Here is a 20211-nt window from a genome sequence, read left to right on the forward strand (position 1 = left end):
GGGGTCAAATTTTTTTTTTTTAAGAATGGTTATATCATTTATTTATTTATTTATTTATTTATTTATTTATTTTTGGCTGCATTGGGTCTTCGTTGCTGCACGCAGGCTTCTCATTGCAGTGGCTTCTCTTGTTGCAGAGCACGGGCTCTAGGCACGTGGGCTTTAGTAGTTGCATCACTCAGCCTCAGTAGTTGTGGCTCGCGGGCTCTAGAGCACAGGCTCAGTAGTTGTGGCACATGGGCTTAGCTGCTCTGCAGCACGTGGGATCTTCCCGGACCAGGGATCAAACCCATGTCCCGTGCATTGGCAGGCAGATTCTTAACCACTGCACCACCAGGGAAGTCCCTGAGAAGGGGTCAAATTTTTTTTTTTTTTTTTTAATTTTGAAACCACTCAAGAATCCAAATTTTTAATTTATTCAAGCAGTATTAAGATTATTCAAAGGAAAATGTCAATACACCTAGAACTGGATCACACCATGTTTCAAAAATATAGAAATAAATAAATGACTGTGAGCTTATCAACTTGACAACATAGATATATGTTCCAGTCAATGTTCTAGATGGGATAACAACTCCAAAGTCCTTCCTTTAATGTTACAAAATAACATTAAAAAATGAACAAATGACTTAGATTTTAGGATTGGGGTCACTAAAATCAGACTGGTCATCCAAAATTTGTATCCTACTCATAAACTGAATGTAATGATATGCTGACTCATGGTGCTGGCTTTTCTTCATAGAAAATAGAAACATGTCATTTTTGAGAATTATCAAAGCTACATTTAAAGAGGAGAGCACAATAGGAATGTGAAAAAAATCTTTTCTTCCTAGAAATGTCTAGGCAATTGGCAAAGAAAGGAGGAAAAAACAGTCTGAATGTTAAATTCAGATTGGCCACAAGCGATCAGCTTTCCACATTTGCAAAATACAATACCTGTATCATCTCTACTGAATGTTACTGAAAATGAAAACAGGGTTAAATACAACTGTAGAACACTGCTTAGTTTAGAAAAACTCTTTCAGAGAATCCTATTTGTTAAGTATTTTCACTTAATATAGACCTGATCCATTCATTCACCTTTCACTTAATATAGACTGGATTCATTCACGCCATAGTGTTTATATTCTAAAGTAAGGAGTCTACTACTTGTAAGCACTGCATCTCTCACAGCATCAGTACATATGTATACTCTGAGACTAGTCTTTGGATTCCTTTTCCTCCTCTGAGTCCCGTGACTGCTTCCGGATATTCAATGAACCTTCTGTTTGCAATGAACAGTAGCAACAACAGCATCTCTAAATCCCTGAGGTGTGATTTGAAATAGTACTGTAGCATCCTTCTGGCTTGGTGATTTGTACAATGTTGCCAACCTTTGCTTCTGGTCCCAATGAAAGATTAGTCATATTGTAGCAGCATGCCCCCAACTTTCCCCCAGTGCAGGAACCAGCAAGGCCTGATTTTTATCAATCTTTGTTGTCATCTGATTAGTTAAAATTACAGCTAATCTGTGGTTATTTGCAAGGCTGATCATTTGCTGCGCTAGGCCATTTAGTAATCGAGTACGAAGGGATAGGTCATCTAGGTCATGACGAAAAGGGAAAGCAATACCGTCCACTATCACTAATTGAACCTTTGAGTGTTCTGAAAGGAAGTCTGGAGGCAGATAAACTTGTGCCAGTAGCTCTGTGTAGTCACGACAACGAAAATAATAAATATGGGAAAGAATATTTTCAAGAGTGAAATCCTGCAAAGCTTTTGGGTGCTCTTCCACTCCTCCAAAACATTCTGGTATCTGCACATCTACTGCCAACTGCATACTGTCAAGAGAAAGAACATAATTGTGTTTTTCCAACACCTGGTGCACCACAAATTTCTGTTGTTTTGGTTAAGGGTACGCCACCCCCAAGAATAGTATCTAGTGCTGAACAGAAGGTAATTATGAAACTCTGGGTATGCGCCTGCTCAAGAAGTTCCAGTGCTGTACACTTCTTGGTCTGACTCAGCTGTACCAGAATAACTTGTTTTATTTGTGAGACATTCTCTTATAATTTGCAGAGTTTCTAAGGCTTCCTCTTTAGCTATCCCAACTTCTTTGCCGAGCTCGGAGGGTTTCACCTCTAGGAGTTCCTCAGCAGTCTGGAAACCTGCAGACACCAGCTTCACCCGCACCGCTGGGGATAGGGGCAAACTCACTTAATCCCGCTGCATTTCAAAGCCGAACACCAGGGGTCAAATTTTTGAAGGTAGAACCAAGAGAGAGCAAATGGCAGAGGTAGGGCTAGAACCAGGTTTCTGAGGCTTAAGTTTTCTTTTTGATGCACCATGTTGCTGAATTATTTTGTAAAGTTGAAGAGAGTATCCCCAAGAAATAATCTGATTTCTGAGTCACAATTAAGGATTAGAGTTGTAATTTTTAGTATGCAGCTGAGGCACTGCTCACAATCATTCTGCCAAGAAAACTTTTGTAGTTAGAAGTGCCCACATTTGTCATGTTGACCCATCAGAAGGAAGGGAATTTTAATTACTTGAGCTTTGTGAGTTGCTGCATTGATCCTCGATTTAAAATATGAGTCTGAGGGGGCTTCCCTGGTGGCGCAGTGGTTGAGAATCCGCCTGCCAATGCAGGGGACACGGGTTCGAGCCCTGGTCTGGGAAGATCCCACATGCCGCGGAGCAACTAAGCCCGTGCGCCACAACTACTGAGCCTGCGCGTCTGGAGCCTGTGCTCCGCAACGGGAGAGGTCGCGACAGTGAGAGGCCCGCGCACCGCGATGAAGAGTGGCCCCCGCTTGCGGCAACTGGAGAAAGCCCTCGCACAGAAATGAAGACCCAACACAGCCAAAAATAAATAAATAAATTAATTAATTAAAAGAAAATATGAGTCTGAAATTGCACTACAGTTGTTAAAAAGACAGGCAAGTAGGCTCATCAAGTTAAACCTGCATTAGAAATGAACATCTGTCCATATTCATCACCTGCAGAGCGTACGTCCTGCCTAAGCTTATTTGAAAACATGGTTCACTAAAAGTGACACATTTCCCAGATATCAAGCTTTGTACACTGTGCATCATTTCTCAGTGCAGAAGTTAGATGCCCAATACATTGCTTTGTGTGCAAACATAATATTTACATCCAGCATAATTCAAGAAATTTCATCTAACGCATCAAGTTCAAACACCCAGCCTAGGCTCAGTGAGCAGTGCTGGGAAGCATGGATGCAGGAACTTGAAGCTCACAAGTGCCTGAAGGGGCACATGAGCTCATGACTGATGGCTAACAACCCTTCCTTCCCAGCTTCACGTCACCAGCCTGCAAGTTCTGATCTGTGTTTTCATGAAATGTAAGTATCTAATCAGTACATTTGTTTCACAAGTATTCTAAATTTTATTAGGAAAAAAATGTTAACACATAAAATTAGAGAGAATAATACAACGAATGCTGTTCTAACCATCAGCTAGATCGAACAATTAACACTTTACCATATCCGCTCTATGTGTGTAAGTATGTATGTATGTATCCAATTATATTGCTTAGCCATTTTAAAGCATATTATTTTATCCCTAAATAAATAACTCTGATGCATCTGCAGAAAATAAGGATATTCTCCTTCATAACCATGACTATTATCATAACTAAGAAAACGGATACTAGTTCTCTCACAGCATCTAATACACAACCTATATTAAAATTTCTACAATTGTCCCTCAATCTTTTTTTCAAACGGAATCAAGGTTCATGGTTTATATTTGACTAAGCTCTTAGTCTTTTAATCTAGAACAGGAGCCCTTTATTTTTTTCTGTTATTGACTTGCGTTTAAGAGACCAGGTTACTTATGTTATATCTGGATTTGTCTGATTGCTTCTTCATGATAACATTTAACTTGTTTCTCTATTCCTTGTGTTTCCTACAAACCAGATGATACAGCTAAACCAAATCATGAGCATTGGAATCAGTGGACTCAGTGAAACAGACTACCCTCCCCTGTGTAGGTGGGCATCCTCCCATCCATCCACGACGTGAACAGAACAAAAGGTGGAGGAAGGAAGGATTTGCTCTTTTTTCCTGCCTCACTGCTGAGCTGCAACATCTCATCTCATCTGCTCTGGCCTGGCTCCCCTGGTTCTCAGGCCTTCACACTCGGACTGAATCACACCACCAGCTTTCCTGGGCCTCCAGCTTGAGGACAGCAGACCGGGGGGCCTCTCAGCCTCCATGATCACATGAGCCAATCCCTCATAATAAATCTCCATAGATAGATAGATAGATAGATTGACAGATAGATAGAATGGATAGATAGAGAGATAGATTGGGGAGATAGATAGAAGAGATAGATAGGAGAGAGAGAATTAGATAGAGATAGAAGAGATAGTCAATAGATAGATGATAGATAGATAGGTAGACAGATAGAAAGATAGATAGATAGATGATAGATAGATATAGAGATAGATATAGATAGATAGATAGCCTTTTGGTTCTGTTTCTCTGGAGAACGCTCACTAAGACACAGATAGACTAATAACCTCCCCAAGTGCGAAAGAGAAATTCCATTAAATTCTTACAATCCAACCACTCATTTTCCATGACCTTACACGTCTTATTTTATCATCTTTTTCATCTCAAAATACTTTTATTACAATTTCATTACAGGTCAGTGTTTACAGACTGATTTACACTGAATGCATTTCAGGTAAGCTGTTCCTTAACCACATATGGGAAAACAGAATAACCACGTGGATGGGCTGCCTCCAGATCCAACTTTTGCTTATAGACTGAAATATCATTAGTGGAATTTAGACACTAATGACCTTTAATTCCAAAGAGCCTGGATATCCTTGATCTTATCTTCTTGAACTTTGACTTTTATTATCACATTTGCAACTGTCTTACTGGGGTCAGCAGCACTGTCACTAAACACAAAAACTAAATATGAACATTTTTATGCCTAGAACAGAGGCTCACATGGTAGGTGATTAAATATTTACTGTAAGGAAGTAGATTTTAAAATATACATGCTTTATTTATTTTTAAGTTTTATTTTTACAAGAAACAAAGAAAAAGAAAATGAAACGGCTAAAGAAATTATATATAAAGAAATTACGTATAAGGAAACTATGGGAATAGCCTCTATACCCTACTGTTGGCTGGTTCAAAAGCTCACAAGGGTCTTATGTTATAACATATCGGGTAAGTCCTCCCCCTCGGACCTCTGATAGCCTCCGGCAGTGTCGTAAAATATTCAGTATCACGTGAAATCTCTTGTCAACTTTCAAAGCTGTGAACTCCTTTATGTCAGCTTCCACTACAAAATAATGGCCTGAAAATAAAGATATTAATGCTAATTTTTATTAGGACAACTTTCAAGATGAGTCTTTAATGTATTACATTATGACTATGAATGGCATTAATCACTTTTTCCTATCATTATCCAACCACAGTGAGAACTGGTATTCTTGCTAAAATAATAATTATTCTTTCAACTGAAGTTGCATATGTCTACTGTAGCATTTCAGAAATGTAGCCCTGCTTATTATATCACTGGCTATCTGCTGGTATCTTTTGAACAATTCACTTTTCAAGACGCGATATGGTAGTGGTTAACAGAATGAAACCCACAGCAGCTTTATCACTTAACTGAATGACCTAGGACAAGTAATTTAAGCCTTCTTTGCCTACTCTAAAAAACAGGAATAATAATAGTACACAACTCATAAGGATGCTGTGAGGACTAAAGCCCTTAGTACACTATCTGGCACATAGTAAGTGCTATAGTATAAGCATGAACAACTGTTATCATTACTATTCTAATTCTGAAAATATTGGATATCATTCCATAATAGACTCTAATGCTGTATTTCTCAGCCTCGGCACTACAGATATTTTAGGCTAGATAATTCTTTTTTTGTCAGGGCTGTCTTGTGCATTATAGGGTACTTTAGCAGCATCTCTGGTTTCTACTCACTAGATGCCAGTAGCACATCCAATCCCAGCTATAACAACCAAAAATGTCTCCAGAGATGGACAAATGTTCCCTGGTGGGAAAACTGCCCCTGATTGAGAACTACCTCTCTAGAGTTAGAAGTTTCTGGAATTAATCTTGTTTCTCATGTTTAGTTACATTCCAAACAGTTGACATGTACACATATATATACTCTCATTTTACCTTTGGTTTCCTTCGTTTCTTCATCAATAAATCTGTGATAGAGATTTCTGGCCACAGAACTCATAGACTTTTTTGGTTGATGTAAGATCTTATATTTACTAACTACTGCCTTGTTGATTTCTTTAATAACATCATTAATTTGACAATAGGTTAAGCGTGATTTCATGTACCTGTAAAAAAGAAAATGATTAATTTTTCTAAAGAATCATTATACACAATTGTTTTCTTTGCAAAACATTTACATATGATGACTTTACACAGTAGCAAAGCTATTAGTATTCTATATAAAAAATTTTATACCAACTTCCAAATAAACCAGACACATCTCAATCGTTGAAAAATTAGAGACCACAATATATTAGTGCTTATCTTCCCTAGTTATGTCTGGATACATAAGTTCCTATTCTCCACCTACAGAATTAACATTACAATTTAAAATAGGCTTTCAAACTCTGATTCAAATAGACTGATTAATTGCAAATAGAAGTTTATTTAAATATTTTTAAATGTTTGTGAGCAAGGGAAAGAAAAATTTAAATATTAATAAATTATATAACTCATACCACTCTAGTTTCCTGCAAAAATGGATCTGTTCAGAGAGAAAAAGAAAAAGGAGGAGGAAGAGGGGGAAGAGAAGATGAAGGATGACAAATGTGACAACAAAGATGACAATGCTGATTGAGACGAAGAAGAACTGATGGTGCAGGGGCTGCAAAGGGACAAAAGGGCCCGGAAGTTAAGCTGCACAGCTGACCGGCAGAGGAGAACTACAGGCAGCCTCGACGGACAGCTCACTATTCATTCTGAACTCAAATGCCCTTAAGCATTGTCTCTTTCACTCTAAAGCCCACTCTTCCAATCCAATCTCCCTCCTGCCCATCCTCCCAGTCACCAGAGTCTTAGAATATAAGAATAGGAGACCCTTGATTTTGAGTGGTCTGTACAGACCAAAAACAAAATTTTCATCATCTGCTTTAATTTTTCCCTTCAACAAATCATGGATTCATTATGTTAAACTCTGTCCTTTGCCTCTATTCAAAGGGGCAGTTTTCTAATCGAAACTTCCTTAAGATAAAATAATATATAAATATGTTTAAAGGAAAATATTCTTATTGACCACAACCCATTCATTTTCATTATTCCCTTCCTTTCTAGATTCATTTTCACCACTCATTTTTCTAACCACAATTTCCACAGTTGATGCCACAGCTCAACACAATGCAATTCCTTTAAATCATGTGAACTATTTCCTAATTTCCTCAAAACAAGTGCCAATGTTTTCCACTTTAATTCCATCTCAGTATTAACTTTTTAAAGATAAATAAAGTCCCACGCTTGGAACACATTCTTCCTTACCCTAATCTTCTAACTTCTCGTTATTTAACGAATGACTTCTCGTAGTCATTCGTTAAATAACTCCTTAGTTTAAAAATGAATACTCTACCATGACTATTCTAATATCCTCCCTGCAAGGAAGCATTTTCTGAAGACCCTTCTATTCCAATGTTCTCACAGCCATTTGTTCTTCCCTTTAGCTCAGCCGATGGGCAACAACAATCTAAAAAACTGAATAGCATCAAACAGAATTTTAGTGACAATAAAGCTGTCAATAAAGGAAAGGACCAAGTGACCAAATCAAACAAACAAACAAAAAAACTAAAGAGAATTGTCAGCCTCATTCCTAGTCTCAGAACAGTGAAACTGCCAGATATTTTTCAAGTGGCTACTATGCATATGAAAAGATGGTCAACATCCTACGTCATCAGGAAACTGAAAAGTAAAACAATGAGGTACATTATACTTACTAGAATAGCTAATAGAAAAAAACTGACAAAACTAAATGCAGGTGAGTACGGGGAACAACAGGAACTCTCATTCTGCTGGGAATGCAAAATGGTACAGCCACTATGGGAGACAGTTTGACAGCTTCTTACAAAGCTAAACAGTTTTACCATAGGATCCAGCCATCACACTCCTAGGTGTTGATCCAAGTGAGCTGAAAATATGTCCACACAAAAACCTGCACGTGAATGTTCACAGCAGATTTAGTCATAATTGCCCCAAACTGGAAGTAACCAAAATGTTGTTCAACAGATGAATGGATAAACAAACTGTGCTACATCTACACGACGGAATATTAGTCAGCAATAAAAAGAAATGAGCTATCAAGCCATGAAAAGACATGAGGGGAACCTTAAATGCATATTACTAAGGCTACAGTGTATGACTCCAACTATATGACACCCAGGAAAAGCGAAACTATAGAGACAGTAAAAAGATCAGTGGCTGCCAGGGGCTCAGGGGGGAGAGATGAAAGGGTGGCATACAGAGTATTTTTAGGTCAGTGTAACTATTCTTATCATGGTGGACACATGACATTACGCATTTGTCAAAATGCATAGACTGTACAACACAAACAGTGAACCCCAATATAAACTACAGACTTTAGTTAATATCTAGTTAATAGTATCTAGACTGGTTTATCAGTGATAACAAATGTACCACACTAATGCAAGATGTTAGTAATAGGGGAAACTGTTTTCAGGTATGAGAACAATGTACTATCTGCTCAATTTTTCTATAAACCTAAAACTGTTCTAACAAATAAAGTCTATTAATTAAAAAACAAACAACAAAATCCAGATGGACAACTCCAAGACAAGTAAAATAATCATGCCCTTTGCCCCAGGGATTATCCTCCTAGGACACTATCTCAAGGGAATAAGGAATTATAAAATAGACTTGTCCAAAAGAAATTTCATTGTACCATTCTTCATAACAATGCAATCAACCCAAATATTTAATAAGGTCACGCTTAAATAACTTATAGAGTAGCCACACAATAAAGTATTATACAACTATTAAAATCCAAGTTTTCCATGATAGTTAATGATGGAAAAATGCTCATGATAAAAAAAAGTATGTAAACTATATTCACAGAATAACTACATTGTTGTAATGACAATCAGAAACAACTTGTTATGTAGGTGAAATTAAAATATAGAAGGAAATACTCTCTCTTGTCTGAGTGGTGGAATTACAGATGAGTTATCTTCTAACAACAAACATTTTCTAACAACGTGCATTATTTGTATAAGAAAATAACAAGAAATGTAATAATATAAAGCCTAGAAGTTAATTAAGTAAAGCCCTGGAATTATGAGAGTTTAAAAACATGGATTTCCATAATTGGTTCCCCATTAATGTCATCTGTGAAGAGCAAAGGTGCCCTCTCTCAGGGGAGGCACCCTGTCTTATTCACCCTGTATTCTTTTCCTCAGTGACCCAGACCCCAGAATAGAGCACAGACTCAAACAAGTGTGTGGCGTAAGTTAATGGACAAATGGAAACCAAACAAACACAGCACTCTCTGTTCTAATTCTCAAACCTATACAACACACTCACTTTCCTTAAAATTGTAGCAAAACTGAAGCTACTTCTGAAATGTAACTGGATAAATCTGTATCATAAAATGACCCTGAGAGGACTCAGCAACAAACTGATCCATCTCTAGATCTCTCTATGAAAAGGTTTTACAACTAAACAAAAAACATAGTTTTAAACGTCTTCAACAAAAGATTTCCTGCATTTTCACAGTGCAATGTAAAACTATTTTAGAAAAAATCGATGTTGGAACACAGCATGTTACAATTAATATAATCAAGGCTTATACTTATCAACATGTATGTTGATTATTAAAGGGTTGAATTTATCTTAAAATTTATCTTAAATACTTACGCAGGAATGCCATTAAACTCATCAGAAGTTATAAATGGCATTTCTTTAACATTTTTTTGTTCTTTGGAGGGCTTCTTTGTGGGCGCAGGTTCCTCAACTTTGACTGGTTCTTCAGGGTCAAGATCTGATCCATTAACACTACAGAATAGAGATGCACAGATGTACAGGTAATCGTCAGAATTCTGCAGCGTACCAGAAAGCTTTGCAACTGAAAATGATCAGTATCAAACACATGATTCATCTTGTTATAAGTTTATAGCCAACCTTTTTTTCTATCCCTACCATTAATGCTCATGAAGATCTGAATAGTGAGAATGCTAAAAAATCAAGTCCCTAAATCTTCAGTAATATAATTGTTCTTTACACACTCAAAACATGGTGTAAGTAGAACATGTGCCAAACATCTTCATCAGTTATCCCACTGGCTCCTCAAAGTCAATATGCGTAACGTTGAATTTAACTTCTACATGGCTTTTCTTCCTGACTTCCCCATTTCTGGACATGGAAACATCAATCACCTTATATTTCTATCTTTCTAGTTTATCCCATTGGTTGCTAGTACAGTAAGTACCCTACATACAGATGAGTTCCGTTTCAAGAGTGCGTTCGTAAGTCCAATTTGTTCCTAAGTCCAACAAGTTAGCCTAGGTACCCAACTAACACAATCAGCTACATAGTACTGTGCTGTAATAGGTTTATATACTTTTTACACAAATAATACCTAAAAAACACACACAAAAAATAAAGAAAACATTTTTAATCTTACAGTACAGTACCTTGAAAAGTACGGTAGTACAGTACAACAGCTGGCGCTGCTTAGCAGTACCAGCTATATCAGCGCTGCTTTTACTCTTGTTTCGGATATCCTGGGCTTGAAATAAAGATACTGTACTACTGTACTCTATACAATACTGTACTGTACCGCAAAGTACACAAAAGCACAACCACTTGTAGAGGATGCACGCATGTGACGATGCACGCATGTGGCAATGTACGCCAGACATGTGAACTAACTTACATGATTGGACATGCGAACGCATGTTCACATCTTTGAAAGTTTGCAACTTGAAGGTTCGTAAGTAAGGACTTACTATATCAATCCTGCCTGCTACAGACTCATTTTAGTTGCCAGCAATGAGCATGGGTCACCCTTGGCTCAGTCCTGCCCAATTTCTGGAGTCAATGAGAAGCCTAATACAGCTCCTACCCACAAGTAAATAGAGCCTACAAATAGGCTGTATCTTCTAGGTTGTTTAACTGCCAAGGAAGGAATGGAGCCCTGTTGCCAGCAGCAAGTCAAGCGATAAATGGAGATGGGATACAGGAAAGAGAAGATCCAACCCAGGAGCAAGGGAAGGGAATCCCAGGAAAGACAGGGAAGTGAGATCCCAAGACGACAGCTGAGTACCAGACACAGAGGGCAACCAGGCCTGACTGAGGTGGTGTGATGAGGATACGGCCACGTGGTGGGTTGTCAAGATGAAGATGGCCGATGTTATGGTAGCATGATCCTTACATGAATCCTAACCTGAGACTCCACAGTAAGCCTGGCTGATTCTTACCTGTACTTGCTTATCTTTAGGCCCTGCTGTGTGTATCAACTGAAAATAACCATTTCTACCTATAGAAAGGTTCTGCTGTGGCCTGGCCCTAAAAGCTGACGCTAGGCCATAGTGAGTTTAGAAGAAAATTCCTCCTATTCCTCGGGCCATATTCCTGCTGGGTAGCCAATGTCCAGCCCAACAACCCTGGCAGATATCCTATGATGACCTCTGTTCCTAGCATTTATTCATGACCTTGCCCACTAATTTTCTCTTCTTGGAGTGAAATTCCAAGGTACCCTGACATGCAAGGGACTCTGTTGAGCTTATCTTTTCCTGGAGACCTTCAACTATCAGCAGCAACATGGCTCTTTTCCTACACAGCAAGGTTCGTGCCTTCCTTTCAGTTTTCAAACTTAAGCAGTATGTTGTTTGTGGAAACACATACGCAAAACTGTGATTATCATAAACTCCAGGATGATTACCTCTTTGATAGAGGGAGGGTCTGCAATAGAAAAAGTGCTGTAGGTACTGGTAGTGTCCTATTTCTTTTTTTTTTTTTTTGATTTTATTTATTTATTTATTTATTTATGGCTGTGTTGGGTCTTAGTTTCTGTGCGAGGGCTTTCTCTAGTTGCGGCAAGTGGGGGCCACTCTTCATCGCAGTGCACAGGCCTCTCACTATCGTGGCCTCTCTTGTTGCGGAGCATAGGCTCCAGACGCACAGGTTCAGTAGTTGTGGCTCACGGGCTTAGTTATTCCGTGGCATGTGGGATCTTCCCAGACCAGGGCTTGAACCCGTGTCCCCTGCATTGGCAGGCAGATTCTCAACCACTGTGCCACCAGGGAAGCCCCCTATTTCTTAATCTGACTGGTGGATATGCTGATGTTTATCATGCTTCTTTAATTTACACTAATAATACTTTAATTACTTTTCTGTATATATGATACATTCGAAAGTTAAAAAGTTAAGTTAGCCATGGAATGTTTTTATATACTTGGAGCCCCCTTTTAGAAATACAATTTTGTAAATCAACTATACTTCAATAAAGTTAAAGGAAAAAAGAAATACAATTTTGGGCAGAGGACTGGAGAGATGGGAGTGGAGAAATACTGGAAAGACAAAACACAGGAGCTCCCCAATCATGAAGACAAAAGATGACGGAAGACCTCATGGAGCCAGACAATCAGAGGGAGGGCAGGGACAGACAAAACCCTGCAGAGGCCGAATGGACGGCTGGGGCTACGAGACAGAGAGACAGGTTGAAGATGCCGAGTTCCTGTCTAGGTGATGGGTGGGTAACAAGGAGACAGTTTAGTCTTAGACACGCGAAGCTGGAGGAGAGAACAGCTCATTCATGAGATTCCCAGCAAGCGATTAAAACAGAACTAGATGCCATGTCAAGGTCAGAGTTGGACATTTGAGAGCATTAATAATGGTGTTAAGTAAGCGTGAGTAAAACAGAGCTTTAGGACATACTTGTAATTTAAAAAAGGGCAGAGAAAAAGGAGGCAGCCTAGTCGAAGATGTAGGATGACAACTAAGAAAGCACAGTGGCAGTGCAAATAACAGAATTTCAAAAAGATGGGCAGCAAAATAAAATCTGAAAAGAATCAGGGCTGAAGAGGTATTTTTTACCTCTTTGTGACCTTCAAGCAATCACTTTCATAAGTATGGTAGTAATTAACAGCCAAAGGCTAGGTTTTAGGGGCTTCAGGAAAAGGGCAGGCACGAACATACACTGGCAGTGAACAGACAGAGGTAGGACAGTACTTTGAGGGTAAAAATAGAGCTAAGTTTTTGTTCCTTGAGCTGTTTTTAAGATGGGAAGCTCATTAAGTTTAGTTTTACCCTAAGGCAGTGGTTCTCAAGGGTCAGGGGAAATTCTGCCCCCCAGAAGACATATGGCAATGTCTGGCGACATTTTTCATTGTCACAACTGGGTGGAGGGGTGGAGGTGGGAGGGGATCAGGCTACTGATATTTAGTTGGAAGAGGGCAGGGATGCTACTAAACATGCTATTTTCACAAAAAAGAATTATCTGACCTAAAATGCCAATAGAGCCAAGGCTGACAAACTCTGCTCTACGGGAAAGAAATGAGAAAAAGTAGAAAAAGACAGTCTAGAGGAGACTTACCCTTGGGAAAGAGGGGGGACATTTTTCCCAGAGACTGTGGGATAAGAAAACTGGTAAAGATGGGGGAAAGACTATTTCTTGTATAAGTAACAAAACAAACAAAAAAAACCCTGGATAATCACTAACAAAATTGCAAGTATATAGAAAAGCAAAAAGATTTGAAGTGTTTGTTTTAATAGTTTTATAAAACCAGATAGTAAAAATAATTATAAACACACTTACAAGTTCTGGGTTACCGTTACTTGAGGCAAATGGGGAGGAATGTTTTCTTTGAGATGTTCCACATCTTTATAATCTTCTTCAAGACATTCAAAGAGTTCCTAAAATAAAAAAAAAAAAAGCTCACAAATAAGCATCTGTCCTGCCTGTGTGTGTTTTAACATGTTAGATAGAATATGAAAGGGGCTTCCCTGGTGGTCCAGTGGTAAAGATTCTGCACTCCCAATGCAGGGGGCCCGGATTTGATCCCTGGTCAGGGAACTAGATCCCGCATGCCGCAACTAAGAGCCCGCATGCTGCAACAAAGATCCCGCATGTGGCAACGAAGATCCTGCATGCTGCAACTAAGACCCAGCGCAGCCTAATTAATTAATTAATTAATTAATTAATAATTTTAAAAAGAGCATGAAAGACTATGTACCACAATCACAATGATTCTGAGTATTCAAAAAGCAGAGCGGTGGAAAAGCATTGAATACAGCAATATTTAAAAAGAGCCCTTTGGTTTCTCAAGCTGATTTTGGACGGCGATATATTTTCTTTCTCTACTGGATTTTTTCAGAGGACAATTGTTAGAATAACATTACAACAGACAGGGTTGACATTCATGTCTTTCTAAAATACTTTAACCTTGGGAAGCAACTGAAAAGTATATGAAAGATTTATGTTTCTCATTCTGGTAAAGTGCTTTTGTTGACTTAGCAAACGTTCCCCAGCACCGGAGTGATAATGCATTCCTGGAATGCAACGATGAGATACTGCTTGGAACGGCTTTCATATATTCCAGCTTAATGAAAATTCCTACTTGATCATAACCACTTTCATTTTGTGTTGTCTTTATTTAACTTTCCCTAGAACTTGAGGTTATGAACTCACGCAAATTTAATAAGAAAAATACTCTGTACCTTCAGATTCCCGTCATCTGATTTTCAATCATAATGTAAACAAAAATTCCAAAGAGTCTTTAATCCTGAGTTGAACATTCTCAAAACCCACACCTAACCCTGGGCATTCTTGGGCAGGGTAGAAGTGAAACCATTATTGGTTTCTGTTTTGAATTTGTATAACATCTTTCTTTTAAACAGATGAATGATGTTCAGAGATACTAATTTCATTTCAACTGATAGTAGGATAGGCACAATCATGCCCAGTCCCAGAGCTGAAAAATCTTTACAGACATTGAGGATTATAAGGCTTAAAAAGGACCATAGAGGCCACCTTGACCATATCAATGGCTCTAAGAGCATGAGGTAATTATGGTACAGATTGAGTATTTTCCCATCCCATCAGAAAGTACACTAGCACTTTGATTAGGTGAAGGCTTATTTAGAATAAAATGTGTGTGTGAATGAGGCTCAAGTTTTTCTTTGCTTGAGAATCCTTATACTATATTCTATAGAAATAGAGAAATGCAGAATAGAAGGGACCCAAGAAATAGTTCAGTATGACCCATTACTTTTCAAATGAGGACACTGAGACCCCAAGAGGAAAAATGACCTTCTCAGGGTGGCAGAAGGTGCTTCGGGGAGCCAGGGTGAGAATCCACATCTCCAAACCCCAGGGCAGGCATTCCTCCTACACCGCACTCCCAGGAGATCATTTATTTAAATTAAACCTACCAAGAATTATTTAGGAGAGACTTCCCTGGTGGCACAGTGGTTGAGAATCTGCCTGCCAATGCAGGGGACATGGGTTCAATTTCTGGTCTGGGAAGATCCCACATGCCACGGACCAACTAAGCCCATGCGCCACAACTACTGAGCCCACGCGTCGCAACTACTAAAGTCCGCATGCTCTAGGACCTGCGTGCCGCAACTACTGAGCCCTCGTGCTGCAACTACTGAAGCCCGCACGCCTAGAGCCCGTGCTCCGCAACAAGAGAAGCCACCGCAATGAGAAGCCTGCGCACTGCAACGAAGAGTAGCCCCCGCTTGCCGCGACTAGACAAAGCCCACGCACCACAACAAAGACTGAACACAGCCAAAAAAAAACACAATTATTTAGGAAATATTCCTTTTTAGTAAATAGATTGGCTACCACCATGGAGGAAGAAACACATCTGGAACTCTGGAGTCCTTTATATTGGGAAAATAAAATGCAAATGGCACTCTTTACCGTTAATAATAACTTACAAAGCTAAGAACATTATAAACTTAAAGAATCCTTAAGAATTCCCTGGTGATTAGGGAGTCTGTATCTATTGCCTTTTTATTTTGTTTTTTTCACTAGAAAACCATTACCTTGAGTGAACTGTTGGTTTGTTCTTGATACTGAATTTCCAATTCCAATTTATTTAGAAGTTCATTTACTACAATGATCTCATCTCCTATTTTATTTAATATAGTCTTCAGGGTAGGTTCTTGCCCTATTAATAAACAAAGATAAAATGGAAAATAAAATGTATAGAAAAGCAAAAAACATACACGTATCCAACTGAACTCTTGGGACAGAGCTCTACCTTAAAGAGACACTGAGGGTTGAGAAAGAACTATTGTTTCAGCCCCTAAGAACTGTCTCTATGGATAATCTTAAGAACTCATTTCTAAGTAATATGAAAAAAAAAGGAAGGGAGAGATAATTACACTGTATCCCCTGAATCTTTTGCTTCTGGAGAACTGTTCCACTAATAAAACACCTAGAAATGCTAGATAAAATACACACCCCTTTACATGCATAGTTGAGCTCTTATGAGAAAAAGGTAAATCACCAAGGGCTTCCACATGAAGAGCGAACCACAAACCAGGCAGTACGTGTCAGCTGATGCTGCACCAGCCCTAATGGTGGTGGGGCAGGGGACGAGGTACAGAGGAATGCTGGAGAGAGAAGGTTGTCACTTTCAGCAACCTAATATATTTGGTTTTAATGGGAATAAGAGCCAAGGCTTTGGGACTTCAAAGCACAGGATGCTGAAAGTGAGAATCCCAAACGAGGCCAGGATCCCTCTTCATGGGCTGTATCTTCAGTGAATGTGTAAACCTGAAAAATTCTAATCACTGGCCAGGAAGATAAGCTTATGTTTTGGACTGGCCTGCAAGTATGGGTGGGAGGCGGCAGAGAGCAGCCTGCTCTCAGATTCCCAACCCCACCTCCTAGTCCCTCTCTCTAGCTTCCCAGATACGGGGATGGGAAAACCAGAGTCCCCTCCTCCCTAGAAATAAGAGAAGTAGTAAAAAAAAGAATTTTTAAGGGCAGATCAAAAGCACAAAAAGGAAAACTATCCTCACAATCAAATCTTTCCATCTTCACTTCTAGCAACCAAATCATGAAATACACATAACTGAAAACATCATGTGACTACATCTATAGATTACGGATGCAGTAGAGTGAAATGGCTAAAGCCTCCAGGTCTGAAGTCAGAGACACCAGTACCTGCCCTCAGAGGGTTACTGAGAAGTAGGAAAGTACATATAAGATGGGTGAGCACTGTGCTTGGAACCTAGTAAAGCACTCAGTAAAGGCAAACTACTATTAATCGACATAATCTAATAAAGCAATGCAAATTGCATTTGACAGTAGGTTCATAACAACTAAAAGAAATTAACAAGTAAATCAGAGTATTGATGTCTTTGCTGAGATTAATTACAGGGGGTAAAACAACTAGTTGGATATACTGGTATCTCAAATAACTTAGTCACCTAAATTTTAGGGCCTTGTTTGCTGATTTGTAGTAAAATAAATTCACTAAGCAAATTCACTACTTTTGATAGTAGTGATCTAGTAAATTACAGCAGCCAAAGTGGCAAACAAATTACTAGGTTTTCCTAAATAGGCCATGGACCCAAACAGACAAATTGTTCTCCCCATGTACAAATGATGGTTACCCAGTGTGTAGTTATCTAACAGGTCAGACTGCTTCATCCAGGCTTCATGCTTTGATGGGGTCATTTGAATTCAAGGTTTGATCGTTTAACAGATCTCTAAATTATATTTTTCCAATAGTAATCATGCCCTCAGAAAGAGAATCTAAAGAAGACTACTTATGAAAAACCTAAATATCCTTTTTCAGATTATTCAATAAAAGTGGCATAGAAGAAGACAAGTACTACACTGGGAATCGAGACACAAAACCTGTAGTTCCAACTGACTACCCATGAGCTGGGGGACCGGGGCAAGTAACCTGACTTCTGAGCCTCAGTTTCCTCATGTGAGAGACCAGGTGGCTTGAGAAGATGAACCCACAGTCCCTTCAGCTTTAACTTTCTACAGAATATGTCAGCCACCAACTGTAAAATGGATGAGGCTCTTTATTAGTGGTTCCCAACAAGAGACATAGAATATCAAAGTCTCAGAAGGACATGGATAATTTGAAAGGACATTCCAACAGTATAATTTCATATTTGAATTTTTTAAAATTATCAATTCATAATACAAACTACAATAAAAGTTCAACAGGATCTTCCCAGAAGATGGAATTCCACCTATCAATAAATTTTTAGCTTTCCTAGGTATGGCTGGGAAGTACATCATTTTTGTAAACAATATTTTTCCAGACTTCACAAGGATCTCCTACTCCTCTGCACTTCCATCGCATCATCCACTTTCAGCACTTCAAAATATCTTGGAAGATGGTTACAATTTACAAGTTTCTGGATGTTTAAAAAATTGACTTCATTTTCAATTAATTGTTTCCTAGTGATATATATTGATCAGCTTCCTCCAAAGCAGTCTGTAAGATGGGTTATGGGCTACTTCTATCTCTGTGGATCTTTTCCACTTCTGGTTTTTTCCTTGTCTTTTAGTATCTCTACTTAGCTCTAGAACTAGGAACACTAAATAACCTTCAAATCTTACTATTCTGCCTTGTGTGTCTCAGCAAAACATAAGTAAATAAATATAATTAATAGCTAGTTCATTGTTCAATGTAACTTACATTTTAGTATCCTCTGCAATATTCAAAATACTGAGGGCAGACTGTTTTAAGAATCACCATTCGAAACTTAAAATTACCTTTCTATGATACATTCACTTAACCAGGCATAAGATATCAAAGTGGGACAATAATCATAACGCATTTTGTATGTACAAAGTCAGTGGAATCTGTTTTACTTACCACAATTTCTTAATGACAGAGTTTTTTTAATATTGCCAATCTTTTCATTAATATGAGAGCATAATTGTTCCAGATCTGAGGAGGCCATCCTTTAAGCCTCTGAAGAAAAAGATATACATTTATAAAACAAGAGAAGCCAGACAAATTTATATTCACTTTCAAAATCCAAGAATGGTAAATACCCAGTAAGTCACATCTCCCTGAAAATAAAGTACAAAAACTCAAGAGCAATATCTTTCAATTCTACAAAATTCAGTTTCTGTCCAAAGTCCAGTACTGACTTGTCTTAGAGCTTTCTGTAGTTAATGCATCCCAAACCAGGGTACAGGGGATAAGCCTGTGTCATTTCCTTATAGATTTAAGGGGACAAATGCCTTTACTTACACATAAAGACAACATTGGTATTTTCTTTGAAAACTCAAAGACCCAAGAATTTTAAGGAAAAACACAGTAAGTTCAAAGAAACGGGTCCAGGCAAGCATTTCTCCCATGCTGTTGGTTTTGGGGCTTTACTATTTGGGGTCGGTAAGGAGGTGGAGGGAAGGGAGGAAAGAAATCAGGTATTATTCACTCCGAGGGTTGATGAGGTCTAAAGCATCCACCCCGGCTAACCGGGCGAAGCAAGGTCAAGCCCTCTCTTCCGCCCCACGCGGCACCGCCCCGAGCCCCCCACTCCGCCCAAGCAATGCCTTCCGCCCGCTTCCGAAGGCGGGATCCTCAACACCAGACTCCAACCTCGTGCCGGTCCGGGAGCAAAGGGCCCGCTCAGTGCGGTCGCGAGGTGAGAAGACCCCTCCAGTCTCCACCGGAAGCCCAGGATGGCGAGACCCGACTCCGGGAGCGAAATTCAAACTGCCCGCCGGGTCTTGGTACCGCGCAAGCGCACATCAGCGCTCCCGGAACACTGCTTAGCGGCCTCCTGCGTTTCCAGGTTTAACCCAGGGCCGCAGCAGAGCGGGGCCGGGGGCGGGGCAGTGGTGCGGGGCCGGACCGGGGAATAGGCGGGGCTGGGTTGGCTCGGGCGCGAAAGGCTGCTGGGACAAGTGCCCCTCCTACTCCGTGCCGTAACGGGTGATTTCAGTCGGTCACCCAATCCTGACCGTCCAGCAGCCAGGGTCAAGCGCTCGGGGGATCAAATCGCGAGCTTAAACTGGGTCTCCAAATTGGCTACATATTAGAATCACCAGGGCAGCTTTTACAAATTCCAGAATTAGAATCCAAACAATATTTACACATTGTTATTTGGTTGATACATTTCTTAAATCTCTTTTAATTGCAACAGGCCTACTTATTTAGAGCTAAATTCCTTTAGCAGGAACAAAGCCTTTCATTGTAGGACTAAACGTAAGGCTTAAAATGTC

General features: G+C 39.4%; 1 protein-coding gene and 1 pseudogene across 1 annotated transcript; both read right to left on the reverse strand.

Moving 5' to 3' along the window:
- Positions 1-1179: 1179 nt before the first annotated feature.
- LOC133075706 (DNA repair protein RAD51 homolog 3-like) lies at positions 1180-2211 on the reverse strand (annotated as a pseudogene).
- A 2958-nt stretch (positions 2212-5169) lies between these two features.
- Positions 5170-19713, reverse strand: SKA1 (spindle and kinetochore associated complex subunit 1). The gene is made up of 7 exons (XM_061170115.1): positions 19586-19713; positions 18851-18949; positions 16041-16165; positions 13804-13901; positions 9903-10040; positions 6165-6334; positions 5170-5318 (listed from the first exon to the last, which is right to left on the reverse strand). Exons 2-7 carry the CDS (start codon positions 18936-18938, stop codon positions 5170-5172), a joined length of 768 nt encoding a protein of 255 aa, XP_061026098.1. The 5' UTR covers positions 18939-18949; positions 19586-19713.
- Between the last annotated feature and the right edge of the window lie 498 nt (positions 19714-20211).

Source organism: Eubalaena glacialis, chromosome 15, assembly GCF_028564815.1.
Source record: "Eubalaena glacialis isolate mEubGla1 chromosome 15, mEubGla1.1.hap2.+ XY, whole genome shotgun sequence".
Classification (NCBI taxonomy): domain Eukaryota; kingdom Metazoa; phylum Chordata; class Mammalia; order Artiodactyla; family Balaenidae; genus Eubalaena; species Eubalaena glacialis.